We start from the raw sequence: 21,877 nt of genomic DNA, 5'->3' as shown, positions 1-21,877 counted from the left end.
CTACTTGGAACCTCCACTGCTGCTAGGCACCAGGTCAGTTGCACTGTTCCTGTCTGCCAGCCAGATGCTAATTGTTGCTGTGCCACAACCTTGGATTAAAGACTTTAATTTAAAATATGTTCCAGTGTATTCTGCAACATAATTTGGCGACGAGGGTAAACCAAGGAAACTGAAGACTCCACCAACATTATTGTGGCACAGGTGTGGAGTAAATTGCGAATTTTGGAGGCATTTTGTGGATTAATTTTGAAAAACGACAATCTTGAAGGAGATATCATCTTTGGAAACCTGCTCTGCTTCGTTTTCCTGGAAACCCGAAGTTTCTACCTGGATTGGGTCGGGAGAAGGAGAATTTTGACTAATTTCTGCAAATCTGACGAAGTGTTTATTTTCAAGCTGCGGCTGGTGCTGTGCGAGCGAATCTTACCGGTATCGTGACGTCTGCCTTATCGCTCGAGGAAGAATCTTGACGCGAGCGAATCTCACCGGCATCCTGACATCTGTCTTTGTCGCTCGAGGAAGAACATTGATGTTCTGCACCCGCACCTTTGTTTGTCAGCAACGACGTACACCGTAGAGAGCTTCTTCACTGTGATTGACGCTACGATGTTACACCGTCATATCACGTTACGTTATCTTTGACGTGCCACGTCTTTGGAAAACGTGGCGGCCATTTTAGTTGACAGGTTTCCATAACAACCGGTCACCGAGTGAGCCGTTTTATATCCACGCTCATTTTTACTTCATTTACGATATTGAAACAGCACCGGTTCTTTATAAAAAGTTTAGATTTACTCTAAATATGCATTATTTCACTTTATTTACAAGCTAGACTTTTGGCAGATGATTTTATTCAACGTTTGAAGCATTTGGATACAAGTAACTTTTATTTATTAACAGTTCACTAACATTCCATCATCAAATACTCATATATTTATATTCTATTCTAAGATTTATTGTTGCATGCTTTTATTTATTTATTGGTAATATATTTGTTTCTTTGAACTTATGGCTATGCAATTTGATCCACCTGACAAATTTTTACAACATCAAGGAGATCCACCTTTACCATGGACACGCTGGAAAGAAGAATTCATTAATTACATGAAGGCTATCGATGGGGAACATATGGGTGCGGAGAAAAAAAAAGTATTTTATTGCATTGTTTAGGCTCTGAAGGTCAATTAATTTTTAGAGCTCTTCCCCAAATATCACCCTCTGCAGGTGAGGGTGAGGGCACTAATGTCTATAAGAAAACCTTATTAAGATTAGAAAAGAGATTTAAACCTGTGACAAACATTGCCTTTAACAGGTATACATTTTATACCAGAGCACAACTTGAAACAGAATCGTTTGATGAGTTTATTACTGCTCTAAGGTCACTGTCCATACATTGTAATTTTGGTAATATGTGTGATGAGATGTTGAGAGACCAAATTATTGTTCATGTTAAAAATAAGAAAACACAGGAACGCTTGTGGGAATTGGGTGATCCTAAATTAGATGAAGCCATTGCAATTGCGAAATCTTTAGAACAATCTGAAAAGTGGATGAATACTTTTAAGAAACACACTGAACAAAAGGCAGATTTGGTAGATGAAGTATGTGTGGTAAAACGCACAGAATCAGCTACCAATGGAAATTTTCATCCAAATTATAATTTCAATTCTAACAGGATTAATGTTCAAGGAAATGTTAGGAGATTTGACAAATCGTTCATATGTTTTAGATGTGGGAGTAGAACACATTTGGCTTCATATGGGGGATGCCCCGCGATCAACAGAGAGTGTAGGAAGGGGGCGGGGGCGTGGCCAGCCAGGCAGCATGGCGGACGCGACTCCTTAGAGCTCAGTCTATGGGCCCCTGAATTCTCCTGAAGTTCTCCTGGGAGAGTGGTTCTAGTTCCTCTACATCGGGCGGAGCAGCTGTGACTTTGGTTGCGGAGTCCGCCAGTGTGTACAGCGCCGGAGCCTGAGGCCGTGACAGCGGAGCATCAGCTGCCGGGCTGCAGAGGGGGTGGAGGAGCCCTAACGGCGTGAAAATCGGCCGGGGCCTTGCTGAGTGGGGAGACCCCCACCATCGGCATCGGGGCAGAGGAGTGGAGATTTGGCGCTGCGGATCCCAGCACGGCCCGACAGCGAGCAGTGGCGCCCCCGTCCGAGGCGACCGGGAGCTTGGTCGGGACCTTGTTGAGCGGACAGCCTTAAGAGCTCGGGGCGGAGGAGGAGAGAGCCGCGCCTGATTGGCGCCACGGCCAGGCGGCGGGCAGAGGCACCCCCGGTGAGAGTGGCAGAGCGGCAGGAGAGCTCCCCGAGCAGCCAAGAGAGGGGCCGCGATCAGAGGCTCTAAGGCGACCGGCTCTGTGCAGCTAAGAACAGGAGACGGCACGTAGAGCTGCGGTGCGGGAGTCTCATACTGCGCGACTGCTGGAGAGGCCTGAGGCGGAGGCAGGGGTTTAGACTTTGCCCGCCAGGGGGCCCAGAGTGGGGCCGGCGACGGGGGAGACAGAGAGGCAGCAGGTCACAACGTGCCAGCTCTGCTGATTGAGTGCCCTGTGGCAGCGGCGGTGAATCCTTTCCGGACCCTAGTGATGCGCAGTGGTGGCCGAGCGACAGACTGCGGGGGAAGGGCCTGGACTAAGTGAATAGCGGCGGAGTCGAGGTGAATGGTGCCCGCCCTCAACCGGTGAGTTGCTGGAGACCCAGGAAGCCTAAGGGCTGCGGACACACTGCGAGCTGCGGCGAGAGCCTAGGGACTTGGTGCGGTGGTAGCAACTGAGACAGCGTGGAGTGGTAGGCGCAGCGGGCCAAGGACTCTGACCCGCCCCAGGCGCCGTCTTGTCTGGGGCGCCGCCTTGCTGGGTCCCGCGCGGCGAGGCCCTATCCCTCTGTGGCCTCCTCCTGAGATAGACACTACTGTACTTTGAGGCTGTTACTACAGTACAGGACTGCGGGAAGGAGGGGGGGACCCTCCTGTGGTGCTAGAGCGGGGGTGTCGCTACCTACAGAAGTACGTCCCCTGGTGGTGGTGGCGTGCATAGCAGACCTGGATTCAGTCTGGACTGGGGGTCGCTCTTAGTGCCCGAGCAGGGGCTGCTGCCGGCGGAGGCGCTTTGCTGCTGAACAGAAGTGGTGGTAAGGAGTGGGGGCCCTCCACCCTAAGCATCGGTAGAGCGGGCGTCCAACTGTCTTACTGGGAGGGGGCTAGCACTGACCGGAGCCCCTGGGACACGTGGCGCCTGGACTTTGGTTGTTCCGGCTGGACGCATGGCAGCGGAGGAAGGACGGGGTAGCCATTGTCTTTGCCCCTACCTTTTCGCCTCCTCGGCTGGTGCGTGGCACTACTGGATTGAGCGCGGTAGTCTTCCTCTCAGGAGGCAACTGGGCACGGAGACAGGTGCGTAAATGCCCACAGCGCAGCAGTTAGCAATGGGCAGACTATGGGACAAGACCACTACGAAGCAGCAGGAAGGGAGCCACGCAGATCGGGCACCTGAGCAAAGGCAGGCAGCTGTGGAACCCGTGGCTGCCCTGGCGGCCAAGATGGACACGGTCCTCGCGGCGGTGGAGCGCATTGGCACCACGCTGGTACAAACCAAAACATCCCTGGAAGCGCGCTTGGACAAAGTCACAACTGACTTCACATTGCTACATGCGGATCACCGCAAACTATCGGATTCCGTGGCGATGCAGCGCCAGACGGTTCAGGAGTTGCAGCCGGTGGTGCGTAGTCACGCCTCAGCTCTGCAGGACTTGGTCGACAGAGTACATGCACTAGAAGACCGCGCGGATGATGCGGAAGGGCGCTCCCGGCGCAACAACGTCCGGGTGGTCGGCCTGCCGGAGGGGGAGGAAGGGAAAGACCCTGAGAGATATACTGAGGACTGGCTGCGGTCGCTCGTGCCTGATGGAGTGCTGTCCCCGCATTTCGTAGTGGAGAGGGCGCACCGGGTGCCGGCGCAGGCCCCCAAGCCGGGAGCCCGACCTCGCCCATTTCTTTTCAAATTACTCAACTACCGCGACCGGGATACAGTGCTCCATGAGACCAGGAAGTTGAGCGACCTCAGAGTGGGCAGCAGCCACGTGATGCTCTTTCCACTCTACACTGCAACAGTACAGAAACGGCGAGGCTCCTACCTGGCGGTGAAGAAGCAGCTGCGGGAGTTGGGGCTGCCCTACTCCTTGTTGTTCCCCTCACGCTTACGAGTGGTCACTAAGGAGGGCACGCGCTTTTTCGAGGCTCCGTCCGATGTCTGGGACTGGCTGGAGGAGACAGGACAACGGTCGCTGACGAGACCAACGGGACCAGAAAGCGGCGGCTGGCAGGAGAGGGAGGGGGGCTCGACGGGGCGTGGGCCCTGGACTGGCGGCGCCCAGTCCGGAGAAGATGAGGCAAGAACGGCAGGAGGCACTCGAGGCGGTGGCAACGCTGGGAGTGGTGGACACCAATGAAGGCACAGACTACAGGCAGCAGTTGGAAATCCTTACAAGCGGCTCGTCTTCACCATCCACTGTGGTTTCAGACGACACTATTCTCCCTGCAGTGACCCCGCAGACGGCGGACTATATTATGTGACTGGAATCCGGCCTGCAATGGACTGTCCTAGTGACTGTACACTTCCGGTTACCTGTTATATCCTTTATGTGCTGGCTTTGTCATGCTTCCAGGGCTGGTTCTTGTCCCTGGTGACTTGCGCATGCATAGGCTGTGAGTTTGCTGAGATTGTGTAAACAAGATGTGGGGCGCTGGCTGGGCTGGGAGGTTGGATGCCTGATGCGCGGAGGAGGGGGTTTTCCAGGGTCAGGATGCACCGTCCCGCCACGCCTTAGTTTGTCAACTACACCGATCACACCTCAGACACTCTTAGGGCCCTGGACGAGGGAATCCCTAGGAGCATATACTCTTTACACGCTCTTGGGCCATTAGCGGCCCACCCACCAGGGCAGCCACTACGCTGACCTACCACCTCTATTGCGGGTGAATCCCATTGAAGTTTGGACGTATGCCCCCTCAGGGATTCGCCCTTTTTGTTGTAAGGTTACCTTTTTCATTGTTTCTGTTTGACGAACGGCACACTGACTCTACCCCCGAGAGCTGTCCTCCACTTCCTCTGAAGGCCTCCCCGAGGTTCGGAGAGGGTAGGATACACATAGATGCACACTAATATCTTGACATGGAATATCCGTGGTATGCACACACCGGCGAGGCGCTATTCAGTATTCTCCTACTTGCAGCGACATGGTGCGGGGATAGCCCTCCTTCAGGAGACGCACATGACACAGGTCGAGCTTGGCAGGCTGCGCAGGCGTTGGCGGGGACAGATATAAGGCACCACCTTCTCGGTGCACGCGCGTGTCACATTGATATGGGTAAGAGCGGGCGTCCCATTCAGCTGTAAGGAAGTGCACGTAGACCCAGAGGGTACATACTGCCTGGTACGGGGCAGGCTAAACGGAAAGGAGCTTCTGTTGGGCTCCCTATATGCCCCTAATGTAAATCAAGCCTCTTTTCTGGAAACCCTTAACCAGGTACTTCATCCATACATGGGCCTTCCCTGGTTGCTAGGTGGGGACTTCAACATGGTGTTGGACATTGGTATGGACCGCTCTTTCCCCCCGCTCCGAGCCACAACAGCGATGTCCTCTGTGCAGGCATTCAGGGATTGGCTTGCGCAATGGGGGGTGCAGGATTTGTGGCAGGTGCAACATCCCGGCGACAGAGTGTACTCATACTACTCCCCTTGTGCATGACCTGCATGTCCGGCTGGACCGGGTCATTGGCTCTCACTCCCTGCTCCACATGATCACTGAGTCAGACTACTTGGGAAGGACACACTCTGACCACAAACCCCTCCTACTTAAACTTAGCTCGAAGACGGGACGTCCGCCTGTGCCTACATGGAGGCTACAACCGGCTGCGCTAGAGGACCCTGAGTTTCGCTCCTCATTGGGCACGGCGGTTTTAGATTACTTTGATAGAAATGAGGGGACTGCAAGCAGTGCGACGGTGGAATGGATGCACACAAATTAGTCATACGAGGGCACTGCATGGGAGCATCCTGGAATATACGCAGGCAACTGTCCGCTTCCCTCACGCCCTTGGAAAAAATGAGCTGCTGCAATTCGAGAGGGAGGGCGAGGGGAGCGGGCCGCGCGCGCACACACTGGGTGAGTTGCGAGCTTCACATGCCACTCTCATGGAACAGTTGAGGTGCCATAACTATGCGGCGCATACAGCTAGAACGCATGCTAAGGCGGATAGGGCCGGACGCCTGCTTGCCTGGCTGATTCAAAGAGAAAGTAGGGGAATGCCAATCGGAGCTCTGCGCATGCCGGAGGGAGGGATGATCTATACGCAGCGCGAGATACACCAGGCCCTAGTTGGGCATTACACGCAGTTGTATCGGGCCCGAGGCACTGGTCCTGTAGGTGCGATGGGAACCTTCTTCGACTTGGTCACCTTGCCGGTGGTTCCTGAGGACCTCCGGGACGCCCTCAATGTGCCCCTCACGCTGGAGGAGGTGGGAGATGCGATCCAGTCCTTAGCAACGGGGATGACACCGGGGCCTGATGGCCTGCCGGCCAAATACTATAAAGCCTACAGGGACACCCTGGCTCCCTTACTCCTGCACACATACACTGCTGCGCTGGATGAGGGCTCGCTACCCAAGTCCATGCGGGAGGCGTTCTTGGTCTCTTTGCCCAAACCCGATAGAGATCCAGTGAACCTGGGGTCCTACAGGCCACTGGCAATGCTCAATGCTGATTACAAGATCCTGGCCAAGCTGCTGGCTGAAAGGCTAACTCCAGTGGTCCCCCACCTCGTACACGCTGACCAAAATGGGTTTGTGCCGGCGCGATCCACGTCCTTGCACCTCAGGAGGTTCTTTAGGGCGGCGGCCGAGGCGACGAGGGGGTGGCCTAGAGCGGGGTGCCTAATGGTCGACCTGGAAAAGGCTTTTGACAGCCTGGAGTGGGGGTACCTGGCTGAGGTGCTGCTGCGCTTAGGGTTTGATGCAGATTTCCTGCACATGGTTGACCTTCTCTACAAACGACCTGTAGTGCGAGTGCGGTTGGGCCCATATATTTCGGAGGAGGTGTTGGTTGGCAGAGGCACCAGGCAGGGCTGCCCCCTGTCGCCCCTACTGTTCGCGCTAGCGATAGAGCCTCTGGCGGCGGCGCTGCGGCAGACCCTGGAAGCGGGTATTGCCCTGGGGGATGATATGCACCAAGTCTCGCTATATGCCGACGACCTTCTGATATACATCAGGGACGTGCACAGTATCCCTGAGCAGTTGGCTCAGCTGCTGGACAAGTTTGCTGAAATCTCGGGACTTTGGGTAAATGTGGCCAAGTCCTGTTTGTACGCATTTGACGGTGGGGTAGACGACCCAGAGTACTGCCTGGGGACCGCGAGAGTCCAATGGAGGGCCGATACCTTCAAATACCTGGGGATCCAGTTCTACCACCAACCCACTGACCTGTTTGATGGGAATCTGGGACGAGCGGTGACGGCACTCAAGTGCCAGATACACTTTTGGTCCACGCTTCCGCTGACGATTACAGGCAGAGTGGCGCTGACCAAAATGGTCATGCTCCCCAGGCTCCTATGCTATTTTGTTAATTTGCCTCTGTTCATCCCGGCCTCCTTCTTTTCCAAACTCAATGTAGTCCTCCGTGACTTCATCTGGGGCACATCCAGACACTGACTGGCACTGCCGAAGCTATTCCTACCAACGGACAGGGTAGGGCTGGCTGCCCCTTGCTTTGAGCAGTACTATTTGGCCGCGCAGTTACAATGGATTGCCAGCTGGCTGGCAGATAGGGGTAGGGAAGACACCGCCACGATTGACCCGCCATACTCTTTGGGCCGTGTTGTGGCTCTCTTTCACCCACTGGCGCCACCTGAGAAACCCGCTCCGCCTTTGCTGGCGTAACATACAAATGCTTTCGCAGAGCCCTATTCCTCACACGACAGGTGTCTCCTTATGCGCCTGCCATACCCCTGGAGGCCTCCCCCGGAGGCGGGGGGGCGCGTGCCCACCCCCTGCTGGAACAGTGGGGAGAGGCAGACGTCCGGACCCTAGGTGACCTATATAGGGATGGAGCGCTGGTGGCCTATGAAACACTGGTGTCAGAAGATGGACTGCCTCCTGGGGGGTTCCTATTGCACCGCTCGCTAGTAGCACAGATGGTAGCTCGCTGGGGTGATATGGCGACGGAGCCTATGCAGCACCTGACCATGCAGTACTTGCACGTTATGGGGAGGGGAAGGCACCTGGTCCGCTGGTTTGCCGCATCGCTGCGGGCGCACACAGAGTATAGCCTAGCCCCTCTAAGAGGCAAGTGGGAACAAGACATGGATAGAGCGCTAACTGATAAAGAATGGGAGAGGCTCCTTAAGAGCCCTGTGCGCATCCCCCGGAACATGCGCTTTCGCCAGATACAACTTTTCATTGTGCATAGGGCCTATCTCACGCCTGAGCTACTCAATAAGTACTTCCGTCGCTCTGACGCGTCCTGCCCTAGGTGCGAGGAGCTGGATGCAGGAATAGTTCACATCCTATGGAGCTGCCCTGAGCTGGATGCTTACTGGCGTGCGGTGTGTGGGGCACTTAGGGCGTGCACGGGTCGTGCCATAGCCTTTAACTGGCCTGAGTACCTTCTGCATCAATTCACGAGGAGGCCACAGGATAAAGCTTCGTCCCGCTTCCTAGATCTGGGACTAATAGTGGCCAAGCGGCTGCTGACTAGGCGTTGGAAGGCGCGCAAACCACCTGCTGTGCAGGCGTGGGCATTGTCCCTTAGGGCGTGGGCACAGGCGGAATGGATAGCCATACGGAGAGAGGAGACGACGGGGCTCCGAAAAGAACCCATGGCGGAGCGATGGGCATGCATGCTCAGCGCCCTTCGCCTACCGGGGGAGCCGGAGACCCTCGCTGCTGGCACGACCTAACTAGCTATCTCGGGTGGTGGGCATACCGCGGGCCACTTTGTTAGTAGGGCGTGATGACATCCTACAACTCACTACCTCTCGGCGTGCAGGATTGAGACGCATGCATGCTTCTACATGTTGACACACCTAGGGGGAGGCGCGTGGGGGAGATGGGGCAGGGGGAACAAAAGATTCAGTACAGGTTTTTGCCGCTATTGTTTAAATGTTTGCGTTAACTGTTAGGTTACTGTTATCTCTATGCGCACCTACACAGTAGTGGGATTCGCCCCGCGGCCGTGTTATTAAGCAGAACTGGACTGGCGGCAGCCCTAAAACGCTCCAAGTGACTTTGGGTCTCAATTCTGCATGCACAGGCTGAGTCGCAGCACATGTACCGCTTGTCAGTGTTGCTGTGGCGGGACTATCTTATGATATGACATGCTGATATGAGATACGTTAATACAGCATTGGCGCGCTTGGACTGTCCTGTTCTGCTGATTGAATTTTGTACTGTACCTTGGTTCATATACAAAATGCTAATAAAATAGATTTGACAAAAAAAAAAAAAAGACCAGAGAGTGTAGGAAGTGTGGCAGATCAGGACATTTTTCAAACATGTGTAGAGATCATAAGAAAAGTATTCCTAACTCTCAAGCAAAAGTTGCTTCTGTCATGGAAGAGATTCCAAAAGTTACTAAATGCGAATGCGGTGGGAGTCACTGTGAAGACAATAAGGGTTTCGTGGTATGTTTGGTGGAGTGTATCTCAAATGTAAATGATTCCACTGATTGCATTTGCATAAAAAAAACCTGTGTGTGAGGTTGAAGTCTTAAATATCAAATTAGAACTCATGGCTGATTCGGGTTCTCCGTGGACAATTATTACAAAGGAATATTTTGATTTACGACTTAGTTCTGTCCTTAATATCAGGAACATTTTTCCATCCGACATTGTAGCTGTAAGTTTCAATGAGGACAAAATTGTTATGTTAAGTTTTTTTGTAGTGGATCTTACATTTAAAACTAAATGTTTGAGTGTCAAATTATATGTGGCTATAAAAGGTATTAATGTTCTAGGATGGAGAGACCAGTGGAAGTTTGGGATTATTCTCAATCCTCCTCGTGCTATAGAACCAGTAATGTTGGATAGTAATGTTGATCTGGAGAATATTGCTTTGTTAAAAGAGGAAGATTCATCTAAGTTACAGATGTTGGTTAAAGAAGAGTTCAAAGATGTATTATCAGATACTTTGGGTAAAATCAAGGACTATTCACATAGAATTAAACTTAAAAATGGTGTGGTTCCTGTAAAACAAAAACTGAGAGGTGTACCTATAAACGTTAGAGAGGAACTAAAGAAAATGTTAAATGATTTAGTACCTGAGAGTATTATAGAGCCTATTGAATCGGCAGAATGGGTTTCTCCCATTGTTTTAGTGAGGAAACATGATAAAAGTCTAAGAATGTGTGCGGACCTTCGAGCTCTTAATGCAAGTATCATTGTGGATTGTCATCCTCTTCCAAATATAAATGAGGTTGTATCGATGTTGGAGGGAGCAAAAGTGTTTTCTACTTCAGACCTGAAGTCAGCTTACCATCAGGTACCTCTTACTGAAGACTCAAAATGCCTGACAGCTTTCATTACTCCTCAAGGATTATTTCAGTACACTCGAATGCCGTTTGGGTTAGCATCGGCGGCATCTGTATTTCAAAGAGTTATGTTTAATATTTTGAGAGATTTGGATAAGTTTGTTAAATGTTTCCAGGATGACATTCTGATCTTCTCAGCCAATAACAATGATCATTTGCAACATTTAAAGTGTGTTTGTGGGAAATTGAGAGAAAATGGTCTTACTTTGAAACTCAACAAATATAAAATGTTTCAACACTCTATAGAGTACTTGGGTCACACATTGTCTGGGAATGGGGTTGTTCCTAAAAAATCAAATGTTGATGGTATCACAAATGCTCCTGCTCCCGAAAATAAGGAACAATTACTTTCTTTTGCAGGTATGTGCGAATACTACAGCAAAGTTGTGTGTAATTTTGCTTCCAAAATGGAGCCTTTAAGGAAGCTTCTCAGACATAATGCTGTGTTTGTTTGGGAACAAGATCAACAAAAAGCTTTTGATCTCATTAAGTGTGACATCCTGCAAGCTCCCACCCTTAGACCGTTTTGCTTGAACAAAATGTGCATAATCACAGTGGATGCTAGTAGATATGGTTTGGGTTCTGTTTTGTCTCAAATTTTGGGTAAGGAGGAGTGGAATGTTTGTTTTGCTTCACGTACTCTTAATGAAACTGAAAGGAGGTATGCGGTAATAGAAAAGGAACTTTTGGCATATGTCTGGGCCATAGAACATTTTCGAAATTATATTTGGGGTAGTAAGTTTCTTTTGAGAACTGACCATAAACCCTTGGTCAACATTTTGTCTACGGGGGGTGGATGGAGTTCTACTGCTCGTATAGCTAGGTTAACTTCAAGATTGCAGGAATATTGTTTTACAGCAGAGTTTGTTCCAGGGAAAAAGAATGTCATTGCCGATTTTATGTCTCGCATGCCTTGTAAGTCGAGTGCTGATGAAATGTCTCTTGAGAAAGAAGTGAATACTTGTTTACAAGATGTTATTGCGGGTTCGTTTGAAGATATTTCTGAACAGTCTTGGAACCTTGCTGATAGTCATGATGTTACTTTACAAACCATCAAGAAGTATATTCTTGAGGGTTGGCCTGATAAAAAGAATATTTCGGAAAGTATTTTCCCCATGTTCTCTGTCTTGGATGAGTTGACATTGGAAAATAGTTTCGTTTTCAAGTCTGGAAAGTGTGTTCCACCATTTGAAATGCAGAAGGTAATTTTAGATATTGCTCATAAGATGCATCCTGGAATGTCTGCAATGAAACGACTCATAAGAAACTATTTTTGGTGGCCTGGTATTGATAGAATGGCAGATCGTAAGGTTAGAGAATGTGAAGTGTGCATGGGAAGTGAGAAGATGTTGAAGGTAAATGTTCCTCCATTAAAAACTTCTATTTGGCCAAATGAACCTTGGAAGAAACTTGCGTTTGATATTTCTGGTCCTTTTATGTGTCTTCCGTTTGATTCTCGTTATGCCCTTGTTGTGCTTGATTACCACTCTAAATGGCCGGAGGTCAAGTTTGTTTCTTCAGTTTCCACTACCGTTATGATAGAGTTTTTCAAAGAGGTGTTTTCCAGAGAAGGGTGTCCTTCTGTTCTTGTAACAGTTAATGGGGTGCAACTTACCTCTTTAGAAATGGAGAATTTTCTCAAATTACAAAACATTAAACATTGTACAGTTTCTGTTTATGAACCTCATGAGAACGGTTTAGTTGAACGTTTCAACAGGGTGTTGAAGGGTTTTGTTTCTGATGTATTCAAGATGGGTTCTGAATGGAGGAACTTATTGAGAGAAAAACTTTGGTTATACAGGATAACTCCACATTCTACAACAGAAGTTAGGCCTTTCCGTTTACTATAAGGGCGTGACCCAGCCTCTACCATTTGTCCATGGTGGTTTAAGGACAAATGTTCTAATAAATCTTTTTCTGATGATCTGATTAAAGATATTGTAGAAAGAGTGGAGTGCAAACAAGCTAAGGTTAAAGAATGGTATGATAACAAGAGGAATGTGAAAATTACAAATTTTTGTATTGGTGATTGGGTCAGGATTAGGAAACCTGGTTTCATGACCCAATGTGCAAACAAATTTGGTAAACCTATGAAAGTTGTAAAGGTTTTTAGTAATAGTCTACTTACTCAGGATGGTAAGTTATGGAACATTAGACGTGTTGCTAAGTGTCCCTCTTTGCAAAATTCCAATCATTCTTCATTGCTAAATTCTACCGTTCCTGATGTACAGCTTAATTCTAATGGTGATGTTGCTTCAAGAGTTAAAATGTCTGTTCGCTCAAGATCTCCACCTATTAGATTTGCTGATTATTTAACTTAAATCTCTTGTCGTTTTCCAGATCACTTATTTTCTTCCTTGTTCCTTTTCTTTTTGTTTTATTATAAAAGGGAGATGTGTTACATTCTTACTATACATATTTACATTGATAATGTCTCTTTAAACTATGTGCATCATTCAGTACCTCTTTGGTTCTACTTAGAACCTCCACTGCTGTTAGGCACCAGGTCAGTTGCACTGTTCGTGTCTGCCAGCCAGATGCTAATTGTTGCTGTGCCACAACCTTGGATTAAAGACTTTAATTTAAAATATGTTCCAGTGTATTCTGTAACAGAGTGCTTGTGTGAATGTTCTCTGGTGCTTTGAGGCATCCATTTGAGGATCTTTTGCAGCATTCCTAGGATGTGTAAGCAGGAGGTGTACACTGCATTGACTTGAATTATCATGTTTAGCTTGACGTCTAGGATGATCCCTAGATTTCTTGCGTGGTCTGTGGGTGTTGGTCCTAACTCCGACAGCCACAAGGTGAAGTCCCATGGGGAGATATTGTTGCCAAAAGGGCAGTACTTGCATCATGTCAGAGTTGAGCTTCAGCCACTTGGGCCACATCCAATCAGCTACCATGGTCATGCAGCTGGTGAAGTTGGTTCTGGGTTTTAGTTGTCTTTTTCGTCAGGGAGAGGATGAGTAATGTGTCATCGGCATAGTGGATGACAGTGATGTCTTGTAATAGGATAATATTTACGAGCGGTGTCATGTAAATGTTGAAATGAGTGGGGATGAGGGCTGATCCCTGCGGGACTTTGCATATCATTTTCTTGTTCTCTGATGTGAAGGGTGGCAACCAGACCCTTTGGGTTCTTTTTCCATTTGAGAGCTTATTCTTGTATGCCAGTCTCGTGGAGTCATCTGATGGGGTGATATGGAACACAGTTTTTAAGGCATCTGAGAGGTCAAGCAGATAAGCGCTGCTGTTTCTCCTCAGTCCAGGATGATTCGAAAGTTGTTGGTCGCCGCGTTGAGTGATGTTTTGGTGATGTAGTTGTTTCTGAATCCTGATTGACTGTTTTTGAATATCCATGATGATAAAATTATATAAAATACATGATGTTATCTTTCTATCAAATGGTAGGTCCGTTAATGTAAACCCAGAAAATGCATAGAAGCATTTATGAAGAGGCACATCCTCTATTTCTGTGTCTACCATTGAAAAATTTCAGTCATTTTTGTTTTCATTCTCTGACTACACACTTTCCCTCATGTTTTCTCTGGACGTCCAAGTCCAACCCTCTTTTTTAAACCTAATAACTTTAAAAAAAAATGTTTTGCTTCCATCTTATATATTCTTGTTGTTACACATCGGTTGCAAGTAAGCTTTTACAACCTGAAAATGTGAAATTAATTATACCCTACCTGTAAGCACATGTGGGATATTACATGGTTGTATTTAACCATTTTAATTCATTCCCAGGTCTCAATAGGTCTACCATGATAGGAGTCTTCATACCATTAGAGAAGTGTGCAGCGGTATGTTGGAGATACAATTTCTTATTGAGATGAGTCAACATTTAAAAACAAGCAATTGCAATGCAATCTGTCTTGCCTGTGGGACCGTATAAGTATTTATCAATGCAGCACATTATCCTGGGTGCTGCAACCGCCAGCTCAAATTAAGCACTGCAGTAAGTGATATGACATCATTCTCATATCTAAGTAGAGTGTCTGTGACATGCCATGCACACCATCTGAGGCCTCAACTTGGCATCCTGATCGTCATAAGCATTTCATACGGCCCAAGCTCCATCGCGGTCTGCCTGAACTTGTGTCTTTGTCCCAGTCTGGAACGATTAAATATTCCCTATAGTGCTTTGTGCTTTTAGGCAACCATTTCTCACCATAAAAACTTTAAAATTCAATAACTTTAGTTCTACTCATTGGATTTTTGTTGTTTTGGTCTTGGTGGTTTTTTATTTTATTATTATTATTATTAAACTAAGCTCTATTCTTTTAACCTGATGTGGGATCCTTTTTGTGTGGTTTTTACTGATTTACTTTTTGAAGTGTTGCACAGATACTTTAGGCATTGCCTCTAGGTTAAGCCTGACTACTCTGCTCCAAGCACCAGAGGGTAAGCACAGGTTCATTTACGGTTTGCCTGTACCTTACCCTGACTAGGAATGTGGTTGCTGCTTGACCAGGGCTTAACCCAAGTCAACCAATAACCCAATTTCTAACATCATGCATCTAAGGAGGCATGGATGCAGAGCTGCTGTAGGTTTGAAGTAGCAGAGATTTATTTGGTACAGATGGTTAGAGAACAAATTTAAGAGAGTTTTAACAAATATTGTTTTGGTGAAACTAACATACTTCATTTGGGGACTGATGTGTTACTATTACTTTTGCAAATGTTAAACCATAATCAGAGAACAATTTTATATGTTGACCTAATTTAACAGGGTGTGTTATTGAATTACAAATAAAGGAATGTGTATTTATAATGCATGTAACTGAAGAAATAATAGCTGACTGAAAGTGAGGGTTAGTTGCCTACTTTGATTTATGTCTTTACTTTAGGTTCCCTTGGATTAGTAATTAAAACTGCATAACATTTTTGCAAACTGCAATTAAGTTTTTACTGAAACTGCTCTGAAAAGTAAAAGGGTTCTGTGGCACACCCAATCTTGGAATTATGTTGTATACCAGAATTTGGGCATGGTGCAATACATTATTTATAAAGCGGTGAAGGTATCAAAGCCCCAACAATTCCACCAGTGTCTATACATTCAGAATAGGTCTATCTTTTGAACCTTCACAAAACATTCTACTTGTATCAGTGCCTGTCCACTTATTTTAGTAGTGTTGTGCTCTTTCTACAACAAGGAGCGCCATAGACAAAACAATATCACCCAATTGAGTGTAGGAGGTAAAATAAGTGCTTGTCCCTAACAATGAGTGTTCCTGGGCCCCCCAGCTCAAGTTAAGTACAGAGAGGACTTCACAAATGCCCTCTCCATCTAATGCCTGCATACAAACAAACTCCCACTCGCTCACATGTATTTTAATATTATAAAAACGCAAAGATTGGTAGTAAGAGATTGACATTCACCACTACCTATCACATGTCATGTTGAATTAGGTTACTCCATTATTACCAGCCATTCAAGGTTGCAGGAGAGCCACACAGTCAATTAATGCACACCTAAGTCACACCGCTATGGGAGTCTTGTACCATCCAAGAAGATAGTCTGAATAGTGCACTCCTCAAGTATGAGGGGACAGCACATTTAGGGGCAGGCAAATGGTGTCATCAGCACCGCAGGGTCTTCACTAGTGCCAGGGCAGCGGTGGCTGGTATGGGTGGAAGGGTGGCATCTAGAGGATCCGGAAGCTGCAACATGATTCTTGGAGAAACAGAGGTAGCTGGTATCTAAGAGGTAAATTATAAACACAGAGGAGAGGCTGCTTTGACTGCTACTTCTTTGCTCCTGCAACTCACTGTCCTACACTCTGTCCTGTCAACACTTGGCTGCTGAACTAAAGCACGCTGTAGTTTCCTCCTTGTTTCTTTCTGGAAAGCAAAATTGTTGGTTTGGACCTCGATCTCTCCCTTAACCAGCTGGTGCTTGCCTTGGGTCTGAACCAACAACAAATCCCTCTACGCGCATATCTGTCTGGCAGTATTAGGAAGTAGTTCAATGGCAGGCGTCAGTATCTTAACCAGTCCTCTTCTTTTTTATTCTTTATATTCTAGGGCCTCTCATTTTGTTTCTCCGTTTATAAATGACGGACTGACTACAAGTCCCAGACTACCAAGGGTAAAAAAAACGGGGCACCAGGTTGAGCTAATCACACAACATATGGGCAGAAATTAAATAAAATCACGCGTATTATCGTAGTCAGGACTATCTACATTAGGAATTAACACAGATGTTCAACTCATGCTGATCACATTCAAAGTGAGCTCTAAAAACATCTTAATGGGACTACTACTGCATATTTCAGAACTTTACCCATGCATACCGACCACCGAGGAACATGTACATTCTCGAGAAGTTTGAGTTAGAATAATAGGGAAAGTGTTACTCCTGAGCGAAAGATCAGGTGGGAGTGACTATTAGCTAGGCACATAGAGTGCTTTAACCAAATTGGTCGCGTTCCCGTTTCTCAATAAAGTATGTGCTTGCAGTAGAAAATATTTTTTGTGTGGCAGTTGCTGTTTGAGTGTTAAATGGAAAGCAAGCTGTTAGCAGAAATGAGTATTCGCTGAAACCGAGGCTTGATTGCGACAGCCATTTGATCATGTTAGCTGATACTGTAATCACAGGAGCAGGGGTCGCCAGTCTCGTCTCTTATTGTTTTCACTTGGGCTGTCAGCCTGGAACCTCGGGAAACCGTTTACCCCCTCTGCCAACTCCTGCAGTCGCAAGGAATTGGGGCCAGTTGTGAATAAGGAGAATGGATGGTTTTGTTTAGTTTCCCTTTCTTAGCATCTTCTGATGGAAATGGGTTCGGTTTACAGGAGCACAAATTTAAAGGGGGCCTGCAAGGCCCAGAAGCACAGTGATAATCACTCCCACTGATATCCGGAATGGGATGGAGATCGGTGGGCTGCACTTTTTGCCTAATCAAAACAAGCAGCTCTCCGCTGTCCCGGCGATCCTGAAATATGCTTAAGTGTGTTCACAGGTAACTCGGGTACACAGGGAAATTGTACGCACACCTGAACCCTTCTTGAACATAGCCACAATGTGTTCATGTGGTGTGCATGCGTACGATGTAAGGCATCACGTGCATGTGAGAGACAAAAGAAGTGCAAATTCACCCACCAATCACACCACAAACAAGCATTTAAAATGCAATAGGACTTATATTTACGTCAGCCCTATTGCATTTTACACGGAAATGCGGGCGTCCAAGAAGGCACGAATGGGAGGGGGGATCCTGGGGAGTGGGCTAAGAAGTCTCGGATTGTGGGAGGGAACGGGGGAGGTAGGGAAACAAAACAGTTTTTAAAGTAAAGGGGCCAATAGCCATGGAGGGACAAAAATGACGACATGGCAATCAGGAGGCGGGACTAGCAGGATGGCAACCAATCAGAATGCAGCATTTCAGATTTAAGCCAATCAAAAATATGGGCAGAAAGTAGGCGGAGCTTCCCCAGATATACTGTATACTGCATGTCTCGCAAAGTGAGCAGCGCATGCGCTGCGATGCTAGGCGAGACCTAAAAACATGCTTGCAATGGAGGTGAAAGCAGAGGTAATCATTTTTCTAATTAGGTAATAGGGAATCAGTGTCCAACAGGAAGGTCTCTCATAAGGAATTGTTGAAGTCTGTAGTGGACCTATAAAATACAACTTTAAACAGTATAAGGATCTCTGACAGTCGCATATGCATGCAAATAAGGGACTACTACCTCCTAATGCACACATAATATGACTGGATATTGATTAAGATATTTAGTTTCAAGCAGGGTAATCTTACGAGTTCTTGGACTTTATTCTCTGCAACTGTTAGAAAAGCTTCTCTCTTAGCACTGGAAGACAAAACAATGAGAATGTTTCAGTTATAAAAATTGAGGTACGCTATGACTGGGGAATGTAATAGAAGCATCAATAAAGAAACAAAGTACAAGGAGAGTATGCACACATCAAGCTTACTTAAAAAAACATGGAACCAAGGCAGAATGGATACAGGGAAAGTGAGCTTAAGGAACAGAAAAAACAAAAGAGACATGATTGAAAGTTACTTACCTGCAGAATTGTATTTCTTCTGGTGAATACATGATTTTCCTGCAGATTCTACTTCAGAACCACAGGTGAGGATTATGCTTAACTTCCTTTGCTTTACTACACAATTTCACAAATATCCGCCATTTTACAATCAACCAATCAGATAAATAAAGTCCATTTAAAGTCATTTGTCTCTATTGAAGCTCCCTCTTTCTTCGCTGTTCAGCAGCCACAGATAATCCCCATGCTCCCTGCTCTCTCCTTCATGTTTATTGCTTGGTTTGACTTTAATGGCATTGTTCACTTTATGCCTGCTATCATTATCAGGTTTTTGGGATTGTGTGTTGACAGGCAGCTGGAGTGCTATTGCATTCCTTCTGCAACCAATAATCCCTTTACTTACAATGGGACCGCGAGCCCGGTGCAGTCCTCTGCTCGCTAGGTAGCACTGTAGGGCCCAACCAGAGTGACTCTTCCACTGTACAACATGCATCATTCAACTTCCTTGAACCAGTTAGGGGGGTGCGTGCCATGGCAGCTGTCTGAGGCTTGTCCTGCAGCCTGGAGACAGATGGCTCATGTTGAGGTCTGTATATTTATTTTCTCAATTGTTCTGGACACCAAAGGAGGTCTATATTATTCCCATTTGACTCCTTGTGGAGTCTGTGTTGAATTAAGTGGTTGTGCAGGCCTTGGTGGGGATACGTTCTTAGGCTAATTACCCAGTGAACTACAGTCGGAGGAGTGTCCCCTGGTTTAGACCCTTGAATCGTGAGGCCATTTATCTCTATATATACTGTACTGGGCTACCCGGTGCCACATTAGGCAGCACTTCACCTGCTTGATTATAGCTCTCAGTACAAATGTCATGCAGAAACCAGAAATCACTTATAGGGAGGAGGAAGCCCTCCTTCAGCCCCTGAGATGATGATATTTACAAGGCAGTAGATGCCTCTATATATAGGGCAGTTCCTGAGGCTATGGCTCCCCTGGAATAGTGCCTATCAAGGCAAACAGCACATGAATGTGCCAAGGCTACCAAGACCAGACATTGAAGCTTTGGATCCCTGGGGACACCAGTCTCTCCTCTGGTTCCACTAAACCAAATGGGAAAAGGAAAAGTCAGATTGGAGCCCAATGCATTTGATTGTTTACATAAGGTCTTTTCTGGTCCAAGCTAAACCCTTAGGCAGGTCCTCTGAGGGTTTTTCAGAGCCTGCCAAGTCTGCCTCGCCCAATACCAAGGGGCGGACTGGGAAACCAAAATCGGCCCGGCGAAGTGCTTGGCTGCCCCTCTGGGGGGTTGGAGGTACTGCCAAGATGTTTGCCAGGGCCGGGTTCTACCAATTTTGTTAAAGGGTCCAATATAGCAGCTATGCTTCAAAAACAGCCCTGTAACAAAAATAGCCCCCCAGGAGTCAAAAACCAGCACCCACATTGGCAGCCCATCGGAAAAATGCCCAGTGCCTGGTGTAGCCAGTACAGGACTGGCAATACCCCAGATGGGGAAGACTCCCATGGGGATTCTGAAGATGAGGTGGGTCTCTCCAGCTCATGGTGCCCATCTTCTGATTCCCTTACATGGGACACTCCTCCTCTGACACAATGGCAGATACGCTGGACCCGACAGTATCATGCAACCTAAATGCACCAGTGGATAAGGTGGCCTAGCCATGTGCAAGCCATTGGAGGAGAAGGCTTGCAGCCACCTCTGGGCAGAATAATCCTGCGACCTCTGACCCTGCCTTCAGGTGAGGTCGCCCCCACGCTGCTGCCGCCTGCCTTGCCCGATCTCCTGCTGCCCGCCTAGCCCGGTCTCCTGCTGCACTTTTTCCCGCCGCTGCCACCCTCCCGGCACACCATCTCCCGATTCGCCGCCCCGCTCCCGCCACCCAGCTGCTCCTCCCTCCCGCCAGCGCTCTTAAGGAGGGCACGCAGCAGCACAGGGAGCAACCTCTGACCCTGCCTTTAGGTGAGGTCGCCCCCAGGCTGCTGCCGCCTGCCTTGCCCGGTCTCCTGCTGCCCGCCTAGCCCGGTCTCCTGCCGCACTTTTTCCCGCCGCTGCCACCCTGTGGCCCCGCCGACCCCGGCACACCGTCTCCCGATTCGCCGCCCTGCTCCCGCCACCCAGCTGCTCCTCCCTCCCGCCAGCGCTCTTATGCAGACCACGAAGCGACCGCGCAGCGGACGCACGTAGCGGAAGGCGCGCCAATGGCAAGCCCGTCTGCGCCCGTCCGCGCCTGGACCGCGCCCAACGCCAGGACCCCTGGCCCCCAACGATGCCAGCCCACACGACGGACTTACGAAGCCGCCACCATCCACGCACTCAACGCCGGCCGGAACCCCGCCTGCCACCGAGCCACCCCGAAACGCACCCACAGACCCTTCACCTGCCAAGCCTGCAAGTTCACCTGCCTCCGGACCTCCACCGCACGCGCAAGGCCAGGCACCAGCAACCATCACCTCAAGTGCATCCTGCTCAACACCCGCTCCGTCCACAGACACGCCGTCAAGCTCTGGAACCTCCTCGACACAACATCACCAGACGTCGCCTTCCTCACGGAAACCTGGATGAACGCCTCCTCTGCCCCCGACATCGCCGTAGCCATCCCGGAAGGCTACAAGATCACCCGGAGGGACCGCATCAACCAAACCGGAGGAGGCATCGCCATTGTCCACAGAAACACCATCCACATCACCAACTCTGATGACGCCCTCACCGCCGCCGAGCACCTTCACTTCCAAATACACACCGACCCCAAGACCACCCTCAGAGGCACTCTCATCTACAGACCCCCGGGACCACGCACACAATTCAGCGAAGCCATCACAGACTTCATAAGCCCGCACGCCCTCACCTCCTCAGACTACATCCTCCATGGGGACCTCGACATCCACCTGGAGAACAACAATGGCAGCAACACCGCCGCCCTGCTGGACAACCTCGCCAACCTCGGACTCAAGCAACTGGTGAACACCCCCACCCACTACGCCGGCCACACACTAGACCCCATCTTCTCCTCCAGCAAGCACATTTCCTTCAGCCACTCCACCGGACTACACTGGACTGATCACAGCTGTGTCCACTTCAACTTCAGGAGAACCACGACCCACCACCACCCGCAACAGGTTCCCCGCAGGAGCTGGAGCAAGATCACCGCCGACCAGCTCACCACCTCCCTCAGCCAGAACCCTCCCGCCAACACAACGGACCCCAACGAAGCAGCCCGCAACTTCTCACAGTGGCTCACCAACTGCGCCGATGACCTCGCACCACTGAAGA

General features: G+C 48.7%; 1 protein-coding gene across 9 annotated transcripts in view; it reads right to left on the bottom strand.

Moving 5' to 3' along the window:
* LOC144772708 (uncharacterized) overlaps window positions 1–21,877 on the bottom strand; it is a 1,708,106-nt gene that overhangs the window by 1,092,847 nt on the left and 593,382 nt on the right. For all 9 annotated transcript variants that reach the window (XM_078657210.1, XM_078657211.1, XM_078657206.1 and 6 more), the window contains one exon: window positions 18,347–18,398. In XM_078657210.1, the coding sequence (XP_078513336.1) occupies window positions 18,347–18,398 (52 nt within the window). The remainder of the gene's footprint in view (window positions 1–18,346; window positions 18,399–21,877) is intronic.

The sequence above is a fragment of the Lissotriton helveticus genome, chromosome 8 (assembly GCF_964261635.1).
Source record: "Lissotriton helveticus chromosome 8, aLisHel1.1, whole genome shotgun sequence".
Classification (NCBI taxonomy): domain Eukaryota; kingdom Metazoa; phylum Chordata; class Amphibia; order Caudata; family Salamandridae; genus Lissotriton; species Lissotriton helveticus.
Note: the sequence above shows the minus strand (reverse complement) of the source record. Positions and strands in the feature narration are given on the sequence as shown.